Source organism: Oculina patagonica, chromosome 6 (assembly GCF_052425735.1).
Source record: "Oculina patagonica isolate OP01 chromosome 6, crgOcupat, whole genome shotgun sequence".
NCBI lineage: Eukaryota > Metazoa > Cnidaria > Anthozoa > Scleractinia > Oculinidae > Oculina > Oculina patagonica.
In genome coordinates this window covers 21,902,798-21,925,858 of record NC_135763.1, presented here as the reverse complement: position 1 = coordinate 21,925,858, position 23,061 = coordinate 21,902,798, and the positions used below count along the sequence as shown (strand labels likewise).

Below are 23,061 nucleotides of genomic sequence, written 5' to 3'. Positions count from 1 at the left end.
CAGAGGCAAATTGCGGTATACATGTAGTTAAAAAAAAACCTTTCCGTTAGTTGACCTCATCCTTTTATTAGCGACGAGCAAAAGCCAGTATACTAGCAAGTACATAAAACAGAGTAAATGACGGTGTTTCCGTGATTATCAGCTGGCTGCAAATTTCTGCTTAGATTAACGAATTTATAAATAGATGTTATTATGAAAGCCACCTATGCAGACGTTCTTTTGGATTGCATGACAAGCCTAAAGAATCTCTGTGTCACTACAATAAAAAATTATGTAAAAATAGATTATTGCATTGGCCAATATCCTCTAACAATGAAGATTCGCAGCAGCTTTTCAGCATGTTAAATTTTAAGCTAAGCAATTCAATCGATTAGTGGCAGAGATTTTCGAAAGATACCTACTGTACCTTTAAATTGCAAAAGGATAGATGAAGAGCGGTGCATGAAATGGACAAAAATTATAGACTCTAGTCTTGACACTGACAGGCCATCAAAATTGCCTGCCTGACACATTCCTATTGAGTGACATTTGTATCACCCACAGCGAAAAGTGTTCCCTTGAGAAATTAAAACAGTCCCTTGAGAGTTAACAAAAATTTAAAAAATTCGGTAAGAGAGGGAATTCATTGTCTGCTATTCTTCTATTTTACTTGTAAACAAGCAAAATAGTCCAAAAAAAATATGATACATGCAACTACAACCCGCCAAGCTTAATTTTTCCTTAGTGGCCATTTGCCCACTGACTGCTCAAGTTTGGTTGCCAGAGAAAAATTTTAGTTGCTAAATTAAACTCACACTTTCAATCCTTCTTCTCAATTTTAGGCGCCAGGCTGGTGAGTTCGGTTCCAATTTAGTTGCCAGCTCCAAAATTTTTGTCACCATGTGTTGTTAATTGCTGGTTAAGCAGTTGCCTGCATCATGGCACAGATTATAAACTTCTAAAAATACAACAGAGGCAACTGGCAACACCCAAGTTAAGAGACCTCTCGCAAATGACCCCCCCCACATATTGTAAGCGAGCACCTAGACCTGACATTTTAACGTGAGGCAAGTTAGAGGCTTGAATTACTATACTGTACATCATTTCATTTACATACAGTGTGTATACATGTATATGCCATCAAGTCAGTTCATTGATTGTAAAATTAAAATTACAAGTATGTGTAATGTGCAACAGTAACAACAACAGTAACTTAGGCAAATACATGTAAAATACTTTCTTCCCATTAGATGACGGCAAAAGTCTGCTTTGAAGTAAACTGGAATATATAATTTTTAAGTTATTGTAACGTTATACATACCAAACCAACAGTTGTAAGCCCCTTTTGTGAACCATCAGCTATGTATTGCCGTTTTTTCATGTGAAGCTTTTTAAATAAAGTTAATAGCTCATCTCTTGTCAGTAGGTTTGCTGAAGCCCCATCAAACAAACTTTCATGATTTGAGTTTGAGTGTGTAACAACATCTGCTAGATTTTCGGGAACACAATCACAAGTGGCACCAGTGCTGTTTAATTCATTGACCTTTTTGTTTGAGGATAGTTCATCAGTACCTACATGGCCAGAGGTAAAGGCCACTTTTGTGTGAAGAGACGGTTCTTTTCCTGCAGTAGACTGTATATTACATTCATTATCTACATCCACTAATTGTTCACTCTGATCAGAATAAAAGGGGTCATTCCCCTTGATCTGAAAATTATGGTGAACATATCCACAATCAATGTCTTTTGTTGTGTTGTTAGAAGACATAAAACTTGCAAATAGGTCTTCAGTTGGCTTTACGGGAAGTTCACTCATCTTAAGGTCTGACTTGCAAGAGCTCTTTGCTTCAATACCACCAGCACTTGAATCCTGAAGCAAGTCTTGTGATTCCAAAGCAACGTCATTCTCATTCTCAACTACCATTTCCGATAGTTTTGACCAAAGTGTAGCATTTTGCACAATGTCTTCCTTTTCTTCTTCTTCTTCTTCTTCTTCTTCTTCTTCTTCTTCTTCTTCTTCTTCTTCTTCTTCTTCTTCTTCTTCTGCCCTATCAATTTCCTCTTCCTCTCCCTTTGCTTTTGGTATTTCTTCATCATCCATAGCCCTTAACTAAAAGGAACATGTAATTAATTACAGTATTAAGAGAGTTTGTTATCAGTAACTAGTGGTAGCCACAGGTTAGAAAGTGCGGGCCGTGACGCACTTAGAAAAGGTACTGGTACGAGAGTGCGTAATTTTAGATAGAGTGTCGATAAATAAATGATAAAATGGATATGGACAAAAGACAATTATTCTGAGTAACGCGTCAGCAAGGAATGCATGTTTTTATTGTTTCCTATTGCCGCGAACCAATTAAAGTTGTTTTTTGATTGACAGTTTTGGGAAGTGTATTCGAGCACGTGGTGTGAATTGAGATGTGATTTTTCTCAGTCAGTAAACTAGCTATGTTGTGCTCGCCTTTTATTAACATGGCGCAATTAATGATAAATCACTGGACAAAAGACAATTATTCCGAGTAATGCGTCACGCTTAATTGCTGCGAACCGTCCGCGAACCAGTCAGAGTTGTTTTTTGATTGACAGTTTTGTGAAGTGTAGTCGGGCATGCGGTGTGAATTGAGATGTGATTTTCCTTGGTCAATTAAGTTAAACTCGCAATGTTGTCAGTGTTATAACAAATTTCTTGAAAATAACCATTGTTGGAATCATTCGCTTTGCCGTGGTTTATCTGTGATACAATCACAGCAAATTTTCTTAAAAGCAACACCTATAAAATAACGTCTGCAAATTGTAATGTTTGCAATCTTCCATGTGACATAAGACTAGATCTTATTATTTTGACAAACTGTTGAGAGATTTTTCTCAAGATTCCGGTGTTACGCAAACTGTCGTGATTGATACATTTTTCACATTCCAATCTTTCTTAGTGGAAGAACAAAATTTTCAACTTTCGCTTTCTGTTCGCTTTTTATTAACATGGCGCGCACACGTAAAATGCAATCCGCTGGTCACTGTCAAGATTAGGGTTTCAGGCCTCTCTTGGGCCAGCAATAATGTGATAGAATTTGATTTAACTGTGGAAAAACATTCTTAGTTTTATTAGATCTTATTAAGTAAATCCTTGTAAATGAAACTGCTGAAGCGATATATCCATAACTTTCAAAAACGTTTAAAACAGATCTAAAAAGTTAAACGATAATAAAAACAACTCAATTTTTGGTCGCCTTGTGCGGTTTTCTTCAGAGAAATAAATCTGGAACAGTTATAGAATGCAAATATGTACACTGTGACGTTATTGTTCAAATATGTCAACCAGTGAGGGGTAAACCCTGGGGAAGGGTGCTCTTTCATCAACAGAGTCTAAAACCAGGAATGAATGCAATGATTCTTGAAATAGCCTTTTGCCATTGTTTTTCAAGCCTGTTTCTAGAATGCTTATTACCTAGTGTTATTTGGGTGTATGTCATGGCCAGCCTGTGTTCAGCTTCCCGAGACTTCCAACTTCTCTAATTTGCTTTCTCCAACATAATTATGTAAAAAGGCACGTTCTACAGCCGGTAGACCTTTCAGTTTTTTTTTTTAAATTATTTTATTGATATAAACACACACTTACATGTACATACAATACAGAACAATATAATAAACCAAAATGGTACATATTCACAGTTGTCTTTGGGCTCCTTGTTGGAAACCAGTGCAGAAAATAAAACAGTGAGAAACAAAGCCACTTCCTTTTTTTTTTGTGCGTGCCTAACCATCATCACCGGTAGCTCAGTTGTTTATACTGATTTGGGCTACAATTAAAATCAAGATCTTGAAAGGTTTTTTTCCAATTGCCTTTGTTGCCATTTTGCCCTAGCATTTAAAGAAATGTACAGAAAAGCACAGTGAAAATGCTAGCAAATTGGGAATGAATGTCAACATCCCAAAGACCAAAGTATTATAAGTAAATGGTAAAGTAAACAGTCCTATCTCTCTTGGTGGTGAAGATATTGAAACAGTAGAGAAGTTTTGTTATTTGGGCGGTGTCATTAGCACAGATGGTGGAACAGATAAGGATATTAGTGTTAGGATTGGCAAACCCAGGTTTGCATTCAGGGCCTTACAACCAGTCTGGCTCTCAAGGCAGCTTTTTCTTAACCCCAAGTTCAAGATAATTATTTTTCACCAATGTTACAATGTAAGTCTGTTCTTCTGTATGGTTGTGGGACCTGGCAATCAACTAAGGCCCTCCACAATAAGCTGCACGTTTGTCATCAATTGGAATAAAGAAGCCTTAACAAAATTCAGGGCTTCAACGGGATTCGAGCCATGACCTCCATGATATTAGTGCAATGCTCTACTAACTGAGCTATTAAAGCCACACATTGAGAGCAAGGTCAATTGTGAGTTCATATATGTTCCTGTGAGAGGAGTGAAATGAAGTACAGTAAAAACCCGCGTATAAGAACCTAGAAATTAAGAACCTCCTGGCAGAAATTTGCTTCCTTAATACCCCAAAAGGTTCTTATATGTGGGGTTAAACTATTTTATTTATAATACAATAACTGTATTTTATCAAAAAGGATGTCTTTAGAGATCAAGAATTGCACAGGGAAGCTAAAAAATGCCAGTAAGTACCCCAAAATATAAGAACCTGTTTTGCCAAACTCTAAAAAAGCAGGTTCTTATACACAGGTTTTTACTGTAATGTATATGAAATGATTCATGTATAAACTGCCGATGTGTATGAAAGTGATACATGATCATTGCAGATTTCCAGTTTAAGCAATTGCTTTAATTGGAAATTCACTGGGATGATCATTTATCACTTTCGAATCTAAACACTGCTGTTCAAAAGCTCCCCAGGTGGACTTTTGCAATCCAAGTCCAAGTGGGCAATGGAAGTTCAGAATGAAAGTTATCTCTCACAGAGATTGCTGCAAGAAACCCAAGAACACTACGTGATGGTACCTGCCACACCATGCTGTGACAAATTCCAATAAGCCGGGAAAGGATTGTGTAGTGTTTGATGTTGCAGCCTCATACAAGGCATCATTGTTGAATGATCAACTGGTGACAGGCCTCAACTTGAGTTTGATTGGGACAAACCCATATCATTGCTTCTTTATATTCAGAAATACAAGGCTTGCTACATTTAAGAACTTGACGATTCCAAGATTGGAACTTCAAGCTGCAGTGATGGCGGTGAGGATGAGTCCGACGATTCAGAGAAAGCTAGATGTGATGCTTAGCCTGTCCTGCATCAAGAGCCAAGGAACCATATTTCATGTTTGTCACCAACTGAGTTTCTGAAATGAAGGAAATGTCTGTTTCTGAAACCTGGCGACACGTCCCTGAATGCCTTAACATTGCGGATGATTGTTTAAGGGATCTTTTTACTCAACCTTGTTCCCAGGGTCTCTCTCCCCCTGCCCCCAAGAGCGAGAGAAGAGAGACCCTGGTTGGGTCTGGTCACTTGCCTCCTGGACAATTGAGAACATTAGGGAAGGGTCCTTTAATGTCAAGAAATTTGTCATGTTGTCTTTTGTTGCAATCCAAGCGACACTACTACATTGCACACGTTTTTACAAATGGATAGACAGATATAAATGTAGCAGTGAGCAATTCCTGGGGTGTGTTTAAAACACGAAATGGCGAAACGGCGAAATGGCACTGAAGATAAAAGCCAAAGTTATACGATATTACTGATGTACTGGAATTTTCACATGTTGCTGAATTCATCCTTAGCTTGTAGATAAGTCCCGAAAAATAAAAGAAACTGCAATCACAAATTCTCCATCACGTAGACCCGTCAAGAACCTAACACGAACCTATGGGTAATTTGGATTCCAGTCTCTCCCTGTTAACAGGGCGCTGTTTGATACGCCTAGGACATTCTTGATCGAGATGTCGGCATTTCGTTTAGACATTGGAAGAAAATGATTTGTTTATCTGCTATTTGCCACCGAGTCTCGGCTATGAAGTAATGTTTTGAGCTCCAACATTCAAAAGAAATGGATTAACAAAACAAAACCTACTTTGCGATAAAGTTCATACACGATATCAGTGGCAAACGTTCTTTGCACAGAAACGGAGTAACGTTCGATGTCTATATCAGTCCTTCGATACAATGTAAGCTCTGTAGTGCAGTACTGCAGATACTGATAGGCAACTTGGCAAGTACTAAATGAAAAAAATATTCTGGTGTACTGCGACCTTTCACCAATATGTTCAATTTGGCGTTGTGATAAGTGACAAGTATTCATTATATTCCTGGGCCAGAACATTGAAATGTTCCCTTGAAGACCCTTGAAATAATTCAGTCTAGACATGTAAACAGAACTACCTTGAAGTTCAAAAGGAAACCAAACTATATTATTTACGTGTATTTATCTTCATTTCGTCATTTCGCCGTTTCGCCATTTCGTGTTTTAAACACGCCCCAAATCCTGATCACCCTTCCTGAAGCTGAGAAATGTTCAATCTGTCATTTTTGTAACTGCGGCCTCTGCGGCAAAATCGTACTTTACGGCTAGCAGTTTCAAAAGGGATAACTGTTCCTACATGTAAAATGGGTTGCCATTCTAACAACTCGAAATATCCGTTAAAAAAATCATCAGCTGTTCAAACAGCTTGAGTTATTCATTCAAAAGAATTATCCACCCGTTCACACCAAACGACAAACAAAGAAGCTAAGTATTCGCAGCCTGTCACATACGAGCTTAGTAAAATAATATGTGTTGTTCACAAATAGTCGTCTCATGAATAGTCACGGTTCTTTTTCTGCTGCAAAGCCATCTTTGCTTTTATAATACTTGATTATCGATGCATGTTTTATTCAAGGTGAGTTTTATTTAACAAGCTTTTTAAAAATGTTTGAATTTTTGACAGTATGCAAATGTCAAGTGCTTATGATTTGAGGTCCAAAGATATCTCCCAGGGGAATACACTGTCAAATCTTTCCTCCTCTCAAAGGCAAAAAATATAAGTGCTCTACTCTTTGAGCCGTTAGACTTCTGCCGTTCATTGATCAGCCGTTTTAAAATTTTTCATTAGCCTTTTAGCCTTCAGTATACATCCTCGGTTGCAGGAAGCAACAAAGAGATTTTTACAATGTTTAAAGTCCTTAACAGAGTCACATAATCTACAACAACTTGGATGCCTGCTATCAAACAATGAATAGATTTTTCTCACTGTTTGCGATTTCTACCGTCCGACATTTCCGTACTGCAACATGAAATCTGTGTTTATATTGGTGGTAACACTTTCCACTCTCCTGTGGCTTAGCGTTGACAAAATAGATTCTAAGCCGCCCCTTCCTCTAACAATCTTTTAGTCATCCCCCAAATTCTGGGGGGCACGTGACCAGACCCAACCAGGGTCTCTCTTCTCTTGCTCTTGTTGCTTTCTACTCAAGAACTGGTCGAGCCAGACCATTTACCATTAATTTTACTGAGATGAAGTAGTGAAAAACCAGATGTCCAACTGATGTCCAAATTGGAGACCTGGTACTTGTGGTTGAGGACAATTTACCCCTTGGTAGATGGAATCTTGGCTGAGTTGTCAAGACATTCTTAGGAGATGATGGCCTCATTCACACCATTGAAGTCCAAATGAAGCAAGTGGCCAGTCAGCAAGCTTTGCCTCCTTGAAGAGGTCGAACGTAGTGTATAGACTTAAGTTTTTTACAGTGGTAGTAATGTTGCCCACTACCCTTTAGCCAGCAGACTTAACCAAAATAAATAAATGGGAATTTACAGTGACATCTTCCACATAGTGGCTCTTCTTGATCCCACTGATTCCAGATCAAATTGAAATTTAGGAGTGTTTGTTTTTGTGGAGGGAGAAAATCAGAGATACTGGAGAAAAACCCTTGGAGCAGGGATGAGAACCAACAACAAACGCAACCCACATACAACGCCAGGTCCGGGAATAGAACATGGGCCACATTCGATGGGAGGCAAGTGCTCTCACCACTATGCCATCCCTGTCCCCCGCAGACTAGAGACTCGAACATCATATTCTCACGACATTCGCCATCTTGTGTAGTACCTACAGTACTTGGATCGCTAGTTGAAAATTTGAAGTTCTGGCTCGATCGTTGCTTTAGTTTTATTCTTTCCTCTGTTTTCTCTCTCTCTTCTTTCTACTGCCCTTGCTTTCCTCTATGTTCTCTCTAATTTATCTCTTTTGTTTTCAAACGTTTCCTCTTTGTCTACTTAGTCACTAGCCGACACAATCCCATAATGAGGTCACAAATATTCGACTCAAATGCATTCACAGCCGAAACAATCTCGTAATGGCGTAATAACGTAATAATCGACTACAATGCATTCACAGCCGAAACGATTTCGTAATGGCCTAACAACATAATATTTGACTAAAATGCATTCACAGCCAAAACAATCTCGTAATGACATAGTAACGTAACATTCAACTAAAATGCATTCACGGCTGAAACAATCTGGTAATGATGGCGTAACAATGTAATACACTTGAAAAAAAATTATTCACAGCCTTTAGAAACAATTAAAAATTTCACATAAAGCCTCTCGGGACTTATTACTTTAAAACATGTGTTACACAGCTGCATGTGTCACACATGTTCAGCCGCTTTCACATGGCAGATAGTGAGCTCTCCAGTCAACAGCGATGAAGAAGAGGCGTTTAGGCGAGTGTTTTTTGCCAAAGGTGATTGCATGTTGGTACATCCATTGTTGTACGACCGTATTTATTACGTTATTACAGCTACGTTCCTACTGTTTTAAACATGTTGGTACATCCATAGTGTTGTATGACGGTGTTTATTACATTATTACGTTGTTACGGCTATACTCCAATAACGTTCATCCCGGACATTGTGAACATCTTTTCCATAATTATTATAAAGGAAAACTGTCAGTACTATTTATACCTTAGCAAAGCGTTTTTAAAACTCATTCCAGCCCTTATTAAACAAATGGAGAAAAATTCCTTATTACTCTAGTCAAGCGTAATAAGGGAAAAAAGTAAAACTAGTGCTCAGTCCTATTCCTGGCTCGGTATAACAATACAATGTAATTGAAGGAGGGTGCTAACTCCAATCATTATGGTAGATCTTGCATTGCAAGGCTTGTAGGGTATGTGTCACAAATATCGTAAAAACCAGCAGATAAGCCGCACCTTTTTTCCAAAAATATTTCACTCGAAATCGGGGGTGCGGCTTATCTGCGGGAACATTCGGAAAAGGTGCCGTAAATTTTCGTTAACTGACACTAATTTATGTACAATTATGTAAATTAATATGACATAAAACTACAAGAGAGTACCGGTCATTACTTTTGCAAGTTTGACAGCTCCTATACTGTTTGCAGTGTCGACAATGGCCTATAACTTAAACAGTTATATTATTGATACTTTACGAGCGAGAAAATACCACAAGTATTCACAAGTAAGATAAGCTATTGTTTCTTTCTCATTTTGCACTTTGATGGAAAATTTGTCCAACTGATTACAAAACTCTCTTCATGCAATGAGTTTATCTCCAACAGATGGCTCCCAAATCTCTTTAATTTGTCGATATGATAGCCACGAAACACGAACACAATCTTGTTTTGCTTTACATTTGCGCCCCAGTCCCATATTTCGCGCCCGATCAATTGTCTGGTTACTAAGCTACGAACGTTCGGCAAACGTAGGTTCTTGTTGTTGTCACACAAAAATCTATGGAAAAACTGCGTTGAAATATGAAGATACGGTTGCCTACAATTGTGTCACGGCAAAAAGAAAAACTTCGCGGCAAAAAGAAAAACCTCACAGCAAAAAGAAAAACCTCACGGCGAAAAGAAAAGCCTCACGGCAAAAAGAAAAACAGGTCCGCACTGTGTACATGTATCTAGTGCTAAGCTTTACAGTCAACTCTCTCTTAAAGGACACCTCTATAAGACGGACACCTGGTGATGGTCCCTGCCGTTTTTCAGTCATTTTACTGTAACCTGTTTATAACTTCAACCAATATTCCTTTGCTACACTATTGAAGCTTGATAATTTGACCCTTCCTCTACACCTATAGTCTATGCCGACAAAATCCTAATAAGTGCACTACCGTGACCTAGCAATACAGTTATGCACAAAGCTCAATACAGTCAACTCTCTCTAAGACAGACACGTTCGAGACCGGCCATAGCTATCCGTCTTAGAGAGGTGTCCGCTCTGTAGAGAGTTGAGGTAACATGACACCAACTATTCTGAGATAATGAAGCCAAACAGTTGCACGATGTAACAAACCTTTGCTAACTGCAACAGGACTAAAATAATAAAAAAACCGTATTTGTCTGTTAAAGCAAAAATTTAAAGCTTCTACAAGCTGTAATACTGTAAGTAGAAAATGTCCCCTTTAGAGTTCATACACGTAAGCAGAAAAGTAATCTGTTAAAGCGTCATTGTTTGTGGTCAGTAAGCTTGGTATACAGGTATTCTTAGGGCGCTGACTAACTTTGCTTTAGGTAGATACAAAGTTTGGAAGTATTTTCACTAATAAAACTGGATAAAAAAAAACTTCTCAAGTGTCTGTTAATGATTTCAAACTGTCTGCTGTCCGTCTTAGAGAGGTGTCCGTTTTACAGGGAGTTTGGTTACAGTAAAATGACTGAAAAACGGCAGGGACAATCACCAGGTGTCTGTCTTATGAAGATGTCCGTCTTATAGAGGTGTCCGTTAAGAGAGAGTTGACTGTAAAGCTTAGCACTAGATACATGTACGCAGTGCAGACTTATTTTTCTTTTTGCCGCGAGGTTTTTTGTTTTTGCTGTGAGGTTTTTTCTTTTTGCCGTGAAGTTTTTCTTTTTGCAGCGAGTCTTTTTCTTTTGCCATGACGGTTGTGGGCCACCATATGAAGAAATACCTGTCAACAAATGCCAGAAAAAGACCACCCATAATATGTCAAAGTTGGTTTTCATTATATTAAACAGCTGAAATTGTGGGTAAGACTGAAGTATTTTCTGTTTCAATGTTCACTGAGTTTACGTTCGATGAAGAACGTAAAGACTCAACTTTGGATTTTTGACTCGACTTTGGATTTTCTTTGATTTACTTTGAAAAAACTTTTCCCCCAACATTTGAGTTGTTAAACTCAGGGTGCGGCTTATACGCGGGTGTTTACGGTAATTATTACTAATTAGGAATGCTTACACCAGTTTTAAAACTTACTCTTACAAGTCTCTCATTTTCCTGTTGGGCAGACCAGAAAGCCACTGGCAATCCAATACTTCTGAAATATCTCGCCCAAGAGTATCTGTGTACAATAAACAGCACATAAAATCATCAATGTTTGTTTACAACAGAATAAGCATGCCTGGTTTAGTCACAATGAATAATGTTAAACAACATGTTGGCAACCTATTGGCAGTCAATTGAGAAAAAGTGTTATCAAAATGCCAAATTCAAATTCATATTATTTTAAACCCAAAGTCTTGGGCTTTGCCCTTCACCGGTTTGTTGAGTTATTTTTTGAAAATAACCCTATAGCTGGCAGAAAGATGTATTTGGCTATTCAGTGGAGAGATAGATCATTCATGTATGTATGTCACATCAATCAGATATGGATTCTATCAAGGACCAATCAAATTGCGGCTTGTATAATTGAAGAGCTCCAGAGAAGAACGGCCCCTGGAATTTCTGGCTAAATCGAACATCATCAAAACAGCTCCAAATTTCGCATGCAGGTTTGTTTTCGCGTGCTAAACACTGTCCTGTGTTTCATTTCACTGGTCTTTTCTTCGTTTTTCAGAAATAATGTATGCAAAAAAAGGCATTTGCAAGCTTACATTCTCCCAGTCAGCTAGCAGTCGGAGTTTTTCAACGCATCACGTGTACATCTTTCCCTGTAGGGTTTTCTAAGCGTCCATGGAAGGCGAGAAACCATTTTACAATCATGCCCTTGACTCGCTACCGCCACGTTTTTTTTGTTGATTTGAGTAGAGTAGGACTGGATACTGCATTGTGACATAAGGTCAGAGGCGGAAGAGTTTGAATTGAGCAAAAAGGTGCCTTTGAAAATAAAACGTAGAAGTTTATAGTTTTAGCTCAAGTGCGGCTGCCAGGTGGTTGAAGGACATCATTAAGTCTGAGCCGAGAAGTGACCTGGTTTTAGATGTTTCGCAGGGAACGTTTCCTCGCAAATTTTTTTTCTGTGCCTCATTAAATATTCATCAATCAATCTATCGATTAGTGCGAACGAAAACCTCAGAAGTTTATCTTGTTTTCACGGGATTTTGTAGATGTGTGATGATGTAAGGAGTGGAGATAGAAGTGAGAGCAGGCCAGCAGCACTTAACTGAAAGCAAAACTAGTATAAAGTGAAAACACGAGCAAACATATCCAATCAATCAGTCTATCACCCAACAATCAGTCTTTATTTCACTTTCACCTCAAATTACAGCTAACGGTAACAGATTAAAAAAGTCTTGCCCGAAACAACAAAAAGCAACTAACCGCAAGCAGACTGCAGTGAAAGCTAGCTCCAGCAAACTGGCGTGAAAGCTTACTGCACAAAAAGCGCGATTTAAGTGTTAAGGCTGACTCTAATCCTAAACTTAGCTTGAAACGAGCTCCGCTAACCCTAACCCTTATCCTTGGGTATAGCTTTTTAACCCTAAATTTGAAATGAAACCCTAGCATCAAACCTTAACCCTTACCCTTGGGGTTTGATTTAAGATTTTTTCGCTAGGGTTAAGCTTTTGCGTTAGGGCTAGGCCTGTAATCCCTTGAAACTTTAGCTGATTGCATTGTTTTGAGGAACAAAAGGTTTCCTTTGTTTATCGTTTGTGAAAGAAAAGTCCTAAAGACGCTGCCAGCAAATAACCTTGTCTTTTGCATATGTTATTTTTAAAACGGACGAAAGACCAGCGAAATGAAACACAGGACAGTGTTAAGCACACGTAAACAAACCTGCATGGGCAATTTGGAGCTGTTTTGATAATGTTCGAATTGGCCAGAAATTCCAGGGGCCGTTCTTCTCTGGAGCTCTTCAATTATATGGATCGTTCAGTTATGACCTATTTGTTTCTGGTTCAAAGCATGACCATTTTTGTTTTGAAAAAATTTGGCATTATTAGGCTGTGTTGGCCTGAAGTCTCTACTACCAACTCTCAATCTTTGTGTAGTTTTGGGCAAGAACATTGTGTGTCGGTTCTGAAACCAAAAAGACGTTCGGAATTTTAAATTACATGGTGGTGAAGATAATTCTCTTGGTAAAAGAAATCAACTGGTTCAGTTGGCCATGGGATATGGGTATGGTATTTCTTGACCACTTAATATTAAATTAGATGACATGTTTGAGTAGAATAAACATATATATTAAAAATAAATGTCAGAGTTCATTATGAAAAGCTAAGAGCTCATTTTAAAAAGTGTAGCTTTAGTAAGAGCTTTGATTAAGTAATAATACCAGTGACCACAAGTATCTCTGAAGTTTGAACCCTGTAAGAATGATGTAATCGTAATGTGTTCAGGCATGTTTGTTTGTTTTGGTTTGAGAGTTCCCAAATAAAAATTAATATGTATTAAATTTTTTAGTGATGTTGGATTTAGGCCGGACTTGCTTTCACTTTTCCTGTTTAAGAATATAGTAGGACTTCGCATTAAGCCGTCATAAGGAGCTCATGACGTGATGTTACAAGTCATATTTCCCTCAAGGTGTTTTTACAATGTGCTTCGATGGAATAGCAAGAGATAATCATTTTACACTTAAAATACAAAAATACTTGTTTCACCTCAGCAAGACAAAACTGATAAAGGTTTACATATTTACCTTTGCTCGGGAGACAAAAAATCTGCTTTATTTATGAGAAGAAGGTTGCATTTCTTTGGATCAATGTCAGACACATAAGTCTCCTTAAAAAGAAAGAATGGTTGTTATAAACTAATAGTTGTTAATCAGGTTCCTGCAGTCAACTTCTTTATGCATGTCTACCAAGGGCAAAAAGAAACTTGGCCAATGTCCCACATCTTGCTCAATAAATGCATGTATTACTTTATTTTTATGATTTATCTTAGGAAGAACAGAACTTTTGAAACATTGATCAGTTCTCTGAACATGTTTCCTGTTTCCTATTATCATAGTCCGTGCTGGTTTTATGGGCATACAATTCAAGGTGTATTCAAGCACCAAAAACTGAGTTTTCCAAGAGTATTCAAAGTAAGTTTACTTTGTCTTGCACAGAATTCCACCCAGCATGCAACAGTGCAGGTTTCACAAAATCTGTCCCTAATTTTGAAATCTGCACTCAATCCTTAAATTACTTTGACACAATCTTATAACAGGGTTTAAAATCATCACAGCTTTTAGCCTGAATTTGTAAGCTTTTTGCCAGGGCTCATTTTTTATGGATCTCAAACAAGTTTTTGATAGCCATGCATTTCTAGGGACACAATCCATATGCATACATGACATACCCAATGCTCAAAAGTTTCTAATGCATTTTAGGGCAATTTCAAAGATGCCCAGCTACTATAGGAGGTATGTGGATGACACACTGACCGTCATGACTAACATAGCATTGGCCAACAACTTTCTGGAGACACTGAACCAATGCCACTCCTCAACAAATCCAACCACGTTGCGACAAAGGTTTATGTGAAACCCAAAAACTCTGGTCAGTCTTTTGGTACACTACAAGAGTCATGTTGATGATCAGTATAAACGCGGCCTACTAAAAACTATGCTGGATCGTGCGTTCCAACTTTCTTCTAACTGGACGTATTTCTCTGAACCAGGCATAACTAATCGATGACATCAATGAAATCAATGAGAAACCAATGAGTAATCGATGGGTAATCGTCGATCATCAATCATCGATTGTATTGATTAGTCATTGATTGCATTGATTAGTCATTGATTGCATTGATTAGTCATTGATGTTGATATGTCAAAAGTTTAGAGTACGCATTGCATGCCTACATGTACGTCATTCAACCGTGATACTGTGCGGTCGTAGTTGGACCATGTGCTCGGATGTAAAATGGCGAATCTTGTCCATTAAACCGTTGTTGTTGAGTTTATTCTTCGCCTCTTAATTGTCCGCCCACGAACCAAATCAACATGGTGGCAGCTTCGGGATTCAATTAAGCGAATGGCGACGTCAGAATCCGGCCAGTTCAGAATTCCACCCCCGTTAGAGGTGAATTCGGGAAACGTATCCGAGAATTACAAGCGATGGAAGAGGCAAATGGAGGTTTATTTGGCCGCTTCTGGGGCATCCGTGAAGGATGAGAAGATACAAACTGCAATCATTTTAAATTGTGCAGGCCCCCAAGTATTAGAGGTTTATGACAACATCGTGTGGGAGAATGCCGAGGATAAACACAAGCCAGCTAAAGTGCTGGAAGCCCTAGAGAATTACTGTAATCCGAGAGACAATGAAGTCCTCGAATCACATAGATTTTGGAACACTCCATACCAAGAGCCATTTGACAAATTCCTTACCGAACTGAAGACAAGAGCGGCGTCCTGCAACTTTCAAGAGAAGGATAGGATGATGAGAGACAAGATTGTGTTTACTGTGACTGGAAAACTTCAAGAGTTACTTCTTAGGGTGGATTCTTTGACCCTCGAGAAAGCTGTAAAAGTTTGTAGAGCTTATGAACAATCCAGCAGGCAAGTCAAAGAGTTTAGAGACAACTCAAACCCTTCGAGCGTAGCAACGAAAGTGAACAGAGTATCTCAGAAACCTTCTCCAAGAGTCCCTCACAGTAAGAAATCTGAAGGTAGACACAGACATGCAAAGAAGGACAATGAAGGTATGAAAGTTAACTGTCATTTCTGTGGTTTCGAGCATGAAAGAAAGAAAGAGAAATGTCCTGCATGGGGAAAGACATGTGACAAGTGTAAAGGTCGAAATCATTTTAAGTCCAAGTGCAAGAAAGTACATGCAGTTTCACAGTCCCAAGGTGATAATTTTGATTATGATGATCAGTGGCTCATGGCTGTAAGCCATAATGAAGAGAGCGTCAGTGCTACTTTAACTGTTAATGAACATGATGTTAAATTTCAACTGGACAGTGCCGCTGACGTCAACACTATTTGTCAGAAGCATGTAAAGAAACACCAAGTGTTTACAACAACGGTTCGTCTGAATATGTGGAACAAAACTAACATGAATCCCCTAGGGGAAACAGTTCTAAAGGTTGTGAATCCCCGCACTAGTGCAGAGTCTGAAGTAAAGTTCATTGTGGTACCAAATGGTTTTACTAACCTGCTTGGTCTCAAAACCATTCAGGAACTTGGTTTTATAACCATAAATGAGGAATGTTTCATTTCTCAGATTAAGACCCCTCAACTCGGTGATCTGGGAGAAGCCACTCTTAGGATCGATGAAAATGCCCAACCGAAAGTGCTTCCGTGTAGGAAAATTCCCCTTGCGATTGAAAATGCTGTGAAGGAGGAATTGGATCGACTGGTAGAAAAGGATGTGCTCGTTCCCGTGACTGAACCAACTGAGTGGGTCAGTCAAATGGCTGTTGTTCACAAGCCCAGTGGCAAATTACGCATATGCATTGACCCGCAACCTTTAAATGCAGCACTCAAGCGTGAACATTACAAACTGCCAGTACTTGATGATGTACTTCCCAAACTCAAGGATGCCAAAGTTTTCAGTAAGCTTGATGTGCGAGAAGCTTATTGGCATGTCAGACTAGACGAAGAGTCCAGCAAACTGACCACAATGATCACCCCTTTTGGTTGGTATCGGTGGAAGAGACTTCCGTTTGGACTCAAGGTCTAGAAGGTGTGTTTAGTGTCGTTGATGATGTAGTCATAGCTGGGTGTGGCCAAACAGTGGAGGAAGCTCAAATTGACAACCAGGGGAAACTGACTGAGACCATGAAGAGGTGTGCTGAGAAGAACATTGTCCTAAATGAAGACAAACAGGAGACCGGCTTAACTGAAATTACTTTCCATGGTCACAAAATCACAAAGGATGGTGTGAAAGTTGATGAAGCCAAAGTGCAAGCGATCCGGGATATGCCAGCCCCTACTGATGTAGCAGGTGTGAAACGTCTCTGTGGCATGGCGCAGTACATGTCTAGGTTCCTGCCTGACCTTGCGGAAACGCTTGAACCAATCCGTGCTCTAACACGGAAGGACACTCCATTTGTGTGGTCCACAGAATGTGAGAGTGCTTTTGACAGGCTTAAGAGAAACCTTTCAGAATCACCATGCCTGGCCTATTTTGATGCTTCGAAGGAAGTTGTAATTCAAGTGGATAGTAGCAAACATGGCATTGGTGCTGTCCTGCTTCAAGAAGGTCGTCCCATAGAATATGCGTCGCGAGCGCTGACTCCATCTGAGAGAAATTGGGGGCAGATTGAAAAGGAAGCCTTATCTGTTCTGTATGGCCTGGAAAGATTTGACCAGTACACTTATGGCAGACCCATAAAAGTAGAGAATGATCACAAACCTCTCGCTGCCATATTACGAAAGCCTTTGAGCCAAGCACCTAAGCGTCTTCAGGACATTATGATGCGGTATCACAGGTACGATGTCAATTTCGTATTCGTTAAGGGTACTGACTTACTCATTGCTGATACACTGAGTAGAGCTCACCCAGATGATAGTGATGGTGGAAATGACCAGGGTGACCGCGCTCGAATCATGAATGTCAATGTGTTTGGAGACATCCCAGACAAGCGTCTTGATGAGATACGTGAAGCCATTTCATGTGATACAAGTCTGCAAACTGTGATGAAATTAGTGTTGGAAGGGTGGCCAGCAGACAAGCGTGGAACTCCTGTGTGCGCACTACCGTACTTTGATGTACGTGACTGTTTAAGTGTTGTGGATGGAATTCTGGTGAAAGGAGAAGCAGTTGTAATCCCCATGGCTCTGAGACCTTCAATCAAGAGAAGACTGCACAGGTTGTGACAGTATGTTGCGTCGAGCCAGAGGAACAGTGTATTGGCCCAACATGGCCAGTGACATTAAGCAAATAGCTGATATGTGTGAAATTTGCCAGCAAATGAAGCCGCAGAACTTGCGAGAACCTCTAAAGCAGCACAGTGATGGTGACGAACCATGGCAGAAGATTGGTCTTGACTTATTTGAAATTGCAGGAAAGCATTATTTGGCAGTGGTAGATTACTACTCCAACTTCATTGAGATTGATTTGCTTACAACAATGACGAGTGCGCGTGTTGTAACATTGCTCAAGAAGCCTTGTGCCCGTTATGGCATACCGAGAATGATTGTGTCTGACGGAGGTCCACAGTTTACCTCTCAGGAATTTAGTTCATTTGTGGAGAACTGGGGCATAGCTCATGTTACCTCATCACCAATGCATCAGAGAGCCAATGGCAAAGCAGAATCAGCCGTTAAGATCATGAAATCTCTTCTGCGGAAAACTCACAAGGAAGGAGGTGACCCTTATGAAGCAATATTGGAGCAAAGAAACACTCCCCGTCAAGACACCGGTCGTAGTCCAGCAGAAATGATGTTTAACAGAAGAACACATAGTTTCCTGCCTAGTATGAGCAGTAGCCCAAAGGACACCTTCGTAAAAGAGAAGCGTGAAGCGCGCAAGCGCAGCGTTAAGAAATCTCACGACCGGAAGTCCCGAAAACTCTCAGAAATAGATGTTGGACAATCAGTGTTCTTTCAACACACTGAAGGACAAAACTGGAAGTTAGGCAAAGTTACTGACATTCTGGGTGCTAACACCTATCAAGTCAGTGGTCCTGATGGCGGAATGTACAGAAGAAATTGTGTGCATGTGAGACCAACCAAGGTCACACCAAAGGCTCGCGACCTGTCCCCTGTTGTTCTGCGTCGTATTCCTGATGTGACACCAGTGACACTACCAGAGGAAACTCCGCGAATGAGTGACCCACCCATGGATCCTCCAGTAGTGACCAGCCAGTCGTGTGGTGTCGAGAAGATTGCACCTACTAACAGTTCTGGACGGTCACTAAGTGCAAACCGACCAAGGCGCGAAATCAAACCGCCAATCCGTTTCAAGGATTACGTGAACAAGTAGAGACCATAAGTCATTGACACTGTTTTATACTGAAATTATTTTATTTGAACAGTGGACATAGCCTGTCAATCAGACTTCTGAGTGTTTAATTTAATAGTGTTATAAGAAAGTCTTTACACGTGATTTTTCTTAGTTGTTCAAATTTACAAGTTTTCGTAAAGAAGGAGGGATGTTGATATGTCAAAAGTTTAGAGTAAGCATTGCATGCCTACATGTACGTCATTCAACCGTGATACTGTGCGGTCGTAGTTGGACCATGTGCTCGGATGTAAAATGGCGAATCTTGTCCATTAAACCGTTGTTGTTGAGTTTATTCTTCGCCTCTTAATTGTCCGCCCACGAACCAAATCAACAATTGATTGCATTGATTAGTCATTGATTGCATTGATTACTCATCGATATAGTTTTGTGGTTGAAAACCGGAACTTGTAAAAGTATAACACGCTATAACAATCTAACAATATCATGGTAACACGTGAAAAAAGTACAGAAAGTAAAAGTGCTTGCAGCTGTTCCGGTGCGTAATGACTGGTTGGTTGGTTTTCCTGTTCAATTGTTTTGTTATTAAATAAAGAGTTGGGTAAAGTGAAATATTGAAATATCATCTGTATTTGTGCTTAGCCCTTCACGTCTTGATATGCCGGAAGGTTATTTGACCTTTTGTGAGGGCGTAATTTCATCAACAAGAATGCCAGTTATAAAGCAAAATATGACTAACATAGAGAAAAAAAAATCACAAAAAATGGTACAAGAAAGCAAGGAATGTGTCTTTTGTTTGCAGTATGATAGTTGATGAGTAATCGATGGGTCATCAATGAGTAATCAATAACATCAATAGGTAATCAATTACATCAATGAGTAATCGATGTCATCGATGAGTAATCGATAGGCCACAAAATTTTTGGGCTTCGATTACTCATCGATTACTCATTGATCATCGCCAATAATCAATGACTAATCAACTGATTACCCATCGATTACTCATTGATTACCAATTGATGTCATTGATCATCGATTAGTTATGCCTGGTCTGAAAAATGCAATCGTCTTCAGTTGTTTTTCTCTCGTCTTGAATGCCCAGATGACCTAATAAATTCCACTATAACACGCTTCATTGCCATCAAAGCCTCTGAGCAACGGCCTGGCGCACGCTACTGGTGTACACGACCGTAACATCGTCCCAGTGCACGATATTCGTGCTTCGGCGAATTGCACGGTTTGTGTGCATAAAAAACAATTTAGGCACAGCTTGGGCACAGTTTAGGCACAGTTCATGCACAACTTACGCACGGTTCAGGCACGGTTCAGGCACGATTTAGGAACGGTTCAGGCACGATTTAGGCACGATTCAGGCACGGTTTTACGCCAGATTTTAATGCATTGACAATGTACTACAATAACGAACTTAAAGATTTTCTCAGTGCATTTTAATTGGTAAAATGTCGAAGACGATAGCGTTAAGAATGCGTTTTGATTTTTCTTCTTTTTCGCTGAATGAAAATTTTTCCTAACACCTTGGAACAGGTTGTGAAAGTGGCAAAAAAAATAAAGAATGTTTGTACGTGCTATCAGACTCACGATTGCTTCAATTCATGATCTTGCTAGCAAATATTTCATTGCCTGACAAGCAGCTTGTACTGAATATACAAGCCAACAGGATAGGTACTTGGTGATTTCCATTTTTCAGACCATTAAAACTTGTTATCAGCTGATGGCTTTTTACCTCGTTAACAGCATTGAACTACCATCACAATTTCTGTTACATAATTGTACATTTAACTGGAAAACTTGTTTAGCACAACAACGAAATCGTAGAACTGCATTTGCATGCTAGCTAGACGAGCCCTAGACGAAGTGTCTGTGTTGACAGACTTTGTTGACTTAACTTTAATGCAATTACAGACTGGCCAATCAGAAACTTTGGTTCTCACGGTTGAAAGTATAATCCTTGAGAAAGTCCGGCTGGTGTGGTTCATTCTGTTGAAGCAGAGAGGAATATCGCCCTGTTTTCCTTTGGTTCATGATTTAGGCAAGCTTTTTAGTTGAGACTTTGAGACTTCTGATTGCAACAACATTTATTTCAATAGAACAAGCATAACTTATCAGTTTTTACAACGTTTAAAAAAGATCAAGTATCGCTCTATATTTGCGCTTCAATTTGACTTCAGATGGTTTGATCTAATGCCTTCACTTAACGTATAACTTTTGGATGCATAAAACAACCAGTTACAAAGAAAGTAATCTTTCATCCTTTCATAGTGAGCTTTCTTTTTTTTTCGTGAAGGATAGGCACATCTACCCGCAATTGCAAGTTGTAGATCTTTAGTAAATAAATAAACTCTAAGGTAAGCAATTTATTTGTATCTTTTGACTTTTTTCTATGTAGTTTTCTAATCTGATCACTTTTCATTTTATTATAGAAATTTACTTTAAAGTTACACAATGTAAATACAAACCTTACCTTTACTTGACAACTGAAATTTGATTTCGGGCCAGAACTCTTGTCGGGAAATTTTCTCTTGCACGATTTAGGTTTTGGTACAGTTCAGGCACAGTCTAGGCACGATTCTGATACAGTTTAGGTACAGTTTATGCACGGTTTAAGCACGGTTTGGGCACAGTTTATGCACACTTTAGGCACAGTTTGGGCACAGTTTATGCACAGTTTAGGCACGGTTTTAGCACGGAAAAGAGGGTTTTTGTGGTTAGGAAACGATGGTCTAACATCGAAAATCTATAATTATTTTGAAAAGGGATTGTATTATCTCGGCAAAGCTATGACTGACAAAAAGCTGATTCTATGTCAATTAGAGATATGGTGTTTTTGAAACACAAAGATAAGTGGATAGAAAGAACAAGCGAGTTTTAGAATGCACGTTTCGGTGAAAACGAATACATCATCTTGTGGGTCGCAAAAGTAATCAGGTGAAAAAAAGGTCCTCAGCTTTTTATAAGGTGAGCTTTTTTTCAAGATTCAGAATGTACATAGGTTAAAGATTCTCTCTATGAAGTTTTATTACTGTATTCCTTATTAAAGTCGAGAAATCCTAAATGTGCCTATGTTAGACCGTAAATGTTACGCGCCATGTCAAAAAAAGCCGTTTTCAACAGTGTTTTTTTTTTTTTCATTATTTTTCGTCAAGATACACTTTAAAAAGAAAATAAGTCTTCCAGAAGAAATATCTTTGATAGTTTAAAGTTGTGTTCAAATCTTAACAAAATCTCAATTTGGACAGCTTAACTACAGCATTTTAAAGTCAAATTTACAGCACTGAGCACCAGTAGCGTGCGCCAGGCCCAACCCATTCCTTCAGCGACTGACAACAACAGTCCAGATCCCGTTCGGGTTGTCCTACCGTTTAAAGATCAATCTTCAGCTGATTCTCTTCGCACGCAGCTGAAAGATCTTGGCCAAAAAATCAACAACACCATCCAACCTGTTTTCATCAGCCATAAGATTGAGCGAGAAATCAAAATACATGAAGTCAAGCCGCTGGTCGTAAACCAACAGTCCTGTGTTTATCATTTCAAATGTGACCTGTGCGATGCAGGTTATGTTGGCTTTACGCGCTGGCACTTGCACCAACGCGTCGATGAGCACAAGAACGCATCGTCATCAATTGGAAAACATTATCGCGAGGAACATTCTTTAGCCCCTAAGGATCTAACCATGAATTTTTTGATTTTAAAGAAATGTAAAAACAAGTTTGATTGTCCTATTTTTGAAATGTTTATTTATTCACAAACTGAGACCTACAATGTAGTCTCAATGTACAATCTGACTCTATTTGTGCAAAAGTTTTTAAATAATTTTGTATTCATTAGCTTTGCATGCCTTTTATTGTTTTTTAGCAACTACTTTGTAAATTCTTTTAACATACATTTTTTCATATTATTACTTTGTTGACATTTCTCACACATTTTTACCTCTTTGTAGCTATATATATCTATGCAAATTTTATTTCTTACATTTAGCTTGATAATGATCAAAGATTGGTCGAAACATCACAATTTTTCACTGTTAATTTTTATTGCCATTTGTAAGAATGATTAATAATAATTAATACTCATGCTTATGAGCATTTTTTTAAGC

The 23,061-nt window shown here is 39.0% G+C and overlaps 2 protein-coding genes across 8 annotated transcripts in view; one reads left to right on the top strand and one right to left on the bottom strand.

The window, feature by feature from the left end:
* LOC144658785 (large subunit GTPase 1 homolog) overlaps positions 1–23,061 on the bottom strand; it is a 60,093-nt gene that overhangs the window by 14,695 nt on the left and 22,337 nt on the right. For 3 of the 7 annotated variants that reach the window (XM_078519252.1, XM_078519257.1, XM_078519258.1), the window contains exons 7-9: positions 13,751–13,833; positions 11,149–11,233; positions 1,301–2,089 (exon numbers count right to left, since the gene is read on the bottom strand). In XM_078519252.1, coding sequence (XP_078375378.1) covers positions 1,301–2,089; positions 11,149–11,233; positions 13,751–13,833 — 957 coding nt within the window. The remainder of the gene's footprint in view (positions 1–1,300; positions 2,090–11,148; positions 11,234–13,750; positions 13,834–23,061) is intronic. The other 4 variants (XM_078519253.1, XM_078519254.1, XM_078519255.1 and 1 more) reach the window with 4 other exon arrangements.
* On the top strand, positions 21,784–22,778 carry LOC144656372 (uncharacterized). Its single transcript, XM_078516597.1, is given in 4 exon segments — positions 21,784–21,826; positions 22,238–22,701; positions 22,703–22,729; positions 22,731–22,778. Coding segments are annotated over 4 exon segments (582 nt in total).